Source organism: Octopus bimaculoides, chromosome 3 (assembly GCF_001194135.2).
Source record: "Octopus bimaculoides isolate UCB-OBI-ISO-001 chromosome 3, ASM119413v2, whole genome shotgun sequence".
NCBI lineage: Eukaryota > Metazoa > Mollusca > Cephalopoda > Octopoda > Octopodidae > Octopus > Octopus bimaculoides.
In genome coordinates, this window is record NC_068983.1 from 46,630,615 (window position 1) to 46,633,231 (window position 2,617).

Here is a 2,617-nt window from a genome sequence, read left to right on the forward strand (position 1 = left end):
ATGAAGTTAACTTCCCTCTTCCCTCAAAAACTGTTGGCCTTATGCCAAAATTTTAAATCATTATTTTGAGCTATCAAAACCCTGAAGCACTTTAATTTAGTTATTTCCACGATTTGCTTCACCATTAATTTTGCTCTTTCCTCATAGATGAAGCTTAATACAATTTATACAGTCATACCTTGGGCAGGTCATTATGCCAATAATAAACATGCTCTGATTCTATTTCACTTATTTCATTATTATTACCATACTGAATGTGATGCAGACTTTCTGCTGGTGAAGACCTTATAAGATCATGGATCCAGGCTGGTCATATGTTCTGCCAATTTTGCTCTTCCATCATAGATGAAGCTTAATACAATTTTCTGTCGTACCTTGGGCAGGTCATTATGCCAATAATATACACATGCACTGGTTCTATTTCATTTTTATTATTATCTTATTGAACTTGATGCAGACTTTCTGCTGGTGAAAACCTTGTAAAATGATAGATCTAGGCTAATCATGTGTTATTATTATTATTAATCAATTAGTGAAATGCTTAACTAATTGCTTATTTGATTAATCATTCAGTCAGTCACTCAGCTATGTTTGTCAAAGTCCTTTCATCACCATTTTGCAATCTCATCAGTGACATGCCCTGTCTACTCCAGGTCTGTCTTGTTAACGCACAAAATATATAATTTTCATCTCCATTTAAGTTAATACAAATGGTACATATATAACTAGAGAATCCATCATATCTAACCAAATAAATTTGTCTTTCACCTATTTTCTATTTCCCAGGAGGATCCAGAAGCAGGATTTAATTCCATGTACCCATCTCTGTTCCTCTCACCTGGAGGTTACAAATTTGAGCAATTTCTCTTCTACTTGTCCAGATATGTTTTACTGAAAACACTGAAAAAAGAATGTAATAAAAAATTTTATTCTCTTTATGTTTATTTATATAGCTACTTCTTCACTGATATTTTTTTTTCTGTAGCATACCGAACTAAATTCGATGACTGGCACCCATGTCAACATCGTCTCCTTCATTGGACATGAAACTCGGCTTGCGAAGACCTGTTGGGGCAAGCGAAAGCGAAATCGTGATGGCACCTGTGCCCAGCGCCGCCTTCCTGGCACATGTAAAAACATTCGAGTGAGATCGTTGCCAGTGCCGCTGGACTGGCTCCTGTCCAGGTGGCATGTAAAATACACCATTTTGAGCATGGTCGTTGCCAGTACCGCCTGACTGGCCTTTGTGCCAGTGGCACATAAAAGCACCCACTACACTCTCGGAATGGTTGGCATTAGGAAGGGCATCCAGCTGTAGAAACTCTACCAGATCAGATTGGAGCCTGGTGTAGCCATCTGGTTCGCCAGTCCTCAGTCAAATCGTCCAACCCATGCTAGCATGGAAAGTGGACGTTAAACAATGATGATGATGATGACAATGGTCAACTTCCATGACCCTTAATGAATCTCAGATCCTTTAATTATTTTTGTTCTTATTTCTTTATATCTGTTCTTTAATATATATTATTTTTTTCTGTTGTTGTACCTATTGTTGTAGGTAATATTAAAGATGGTTATCTTAGATGTCCAACACTGAAGCCCTCACATCCTCAAGCAACCCACATTCCGAAGATCCTGAAATGTGCCACAATCAAAAATGTCCAGTCATTGTTGGTGAGCATTGATGAGAATCTAAAACTCTACTGGAAATGGCAAGAGGCTACAAAGTAAGCTTGTATTTGCTTCCATTCCTCATTGTAGTTGTCATGTTATCTGAATAATCCATCTTTGACCATCTAGATTCTACATTAATCCATTACCGCCCATAATTCTATTAACTGGAATTTTTTCATGAAACTTTGATTTCTAGCATAAAACAGCCTTAGAAACATGCTGGAAGGATCAAAATAACATTTCATAATAACATTTTAAATAGAAATAATCGAGATATTGAGTGAAAAATTAGCAAACCTCATTTGAATATCAGAGAAATATACCTAGTAGATATAGCAAAAAGGTTAGATATATGTAAATATTGACAGATAATTATGAAATTTGTAATTTTTAAGTGATCTCCTATGAGATCACTGGTAGGTAATGGGTTAAATGTGTTAGGAGTCTCTCCCTTTATATTCAGCCCCTGAACAACTCATATCTGTTAAGCTGTACAGCTCTAGTATTTTCTTGTATATAGATTTTATCAATTCCTCATTCTCTCTCTCTCTCTCTCTCTCTCTCTCTCTACACATCACATTTAGTACACTCTGTCAAGTAGTTGGCATTAGGAAGGGCATCCAGCTGTAGAAGCCATACCAAAACAGACAGTGGAACCTGGTACAGCTCCTGTCAAACCATCCAACCCGTGCCAACATGGAAAAATAAATGTTAAATGATGATGATGATCACATACACATGCATATGACAGGCTTCCACAGAGTTCCCATCAAGTAAATTCACTGACAAGGCACAGCTCTGTCTGAATCTATAGTAGAAGGCCCTTGCCCAAAGTACCACACAGTGAAACTGAACCAGTAACTGTGGTTTGCAAAACAAACTTCTTACCCACGCATCTGTGGTTGTTCTGTATGTTTTAAGGAATGAACCATCATGCTTTTCC

The 2,617-nt window shown here is 37.2% G+C and overlaps 1 protein-coding gene across 1 annotated transcript in view; it reads left to right on the forward strand.

Annotated features, from left to right (window-relative positions):
• Positions 1 to 783: 783 nt before the first annotated feature.
• The window catches only part of LOC106879908 (uncharacterized), a 14,178-nt gene continuing 12,344 nt past the window's right edge, over positions 784 to 2,617 (forward strand). The window contains exons 1-2 of the mRNA XM_014929656.1: positions 784 to 913; positions 1,559 to 1,727. Of these exons, the coding sequence (XP_014785142.1) occupies positions 814 to 913; positions 1,559 to 1,727 (269 nt within the window). The 5' untranslated portion in view covers positions 784 to 813. The remainder of the gene's footprint in view (positions 914 to 1,558; positions 1,728 to 2,617) is intronic.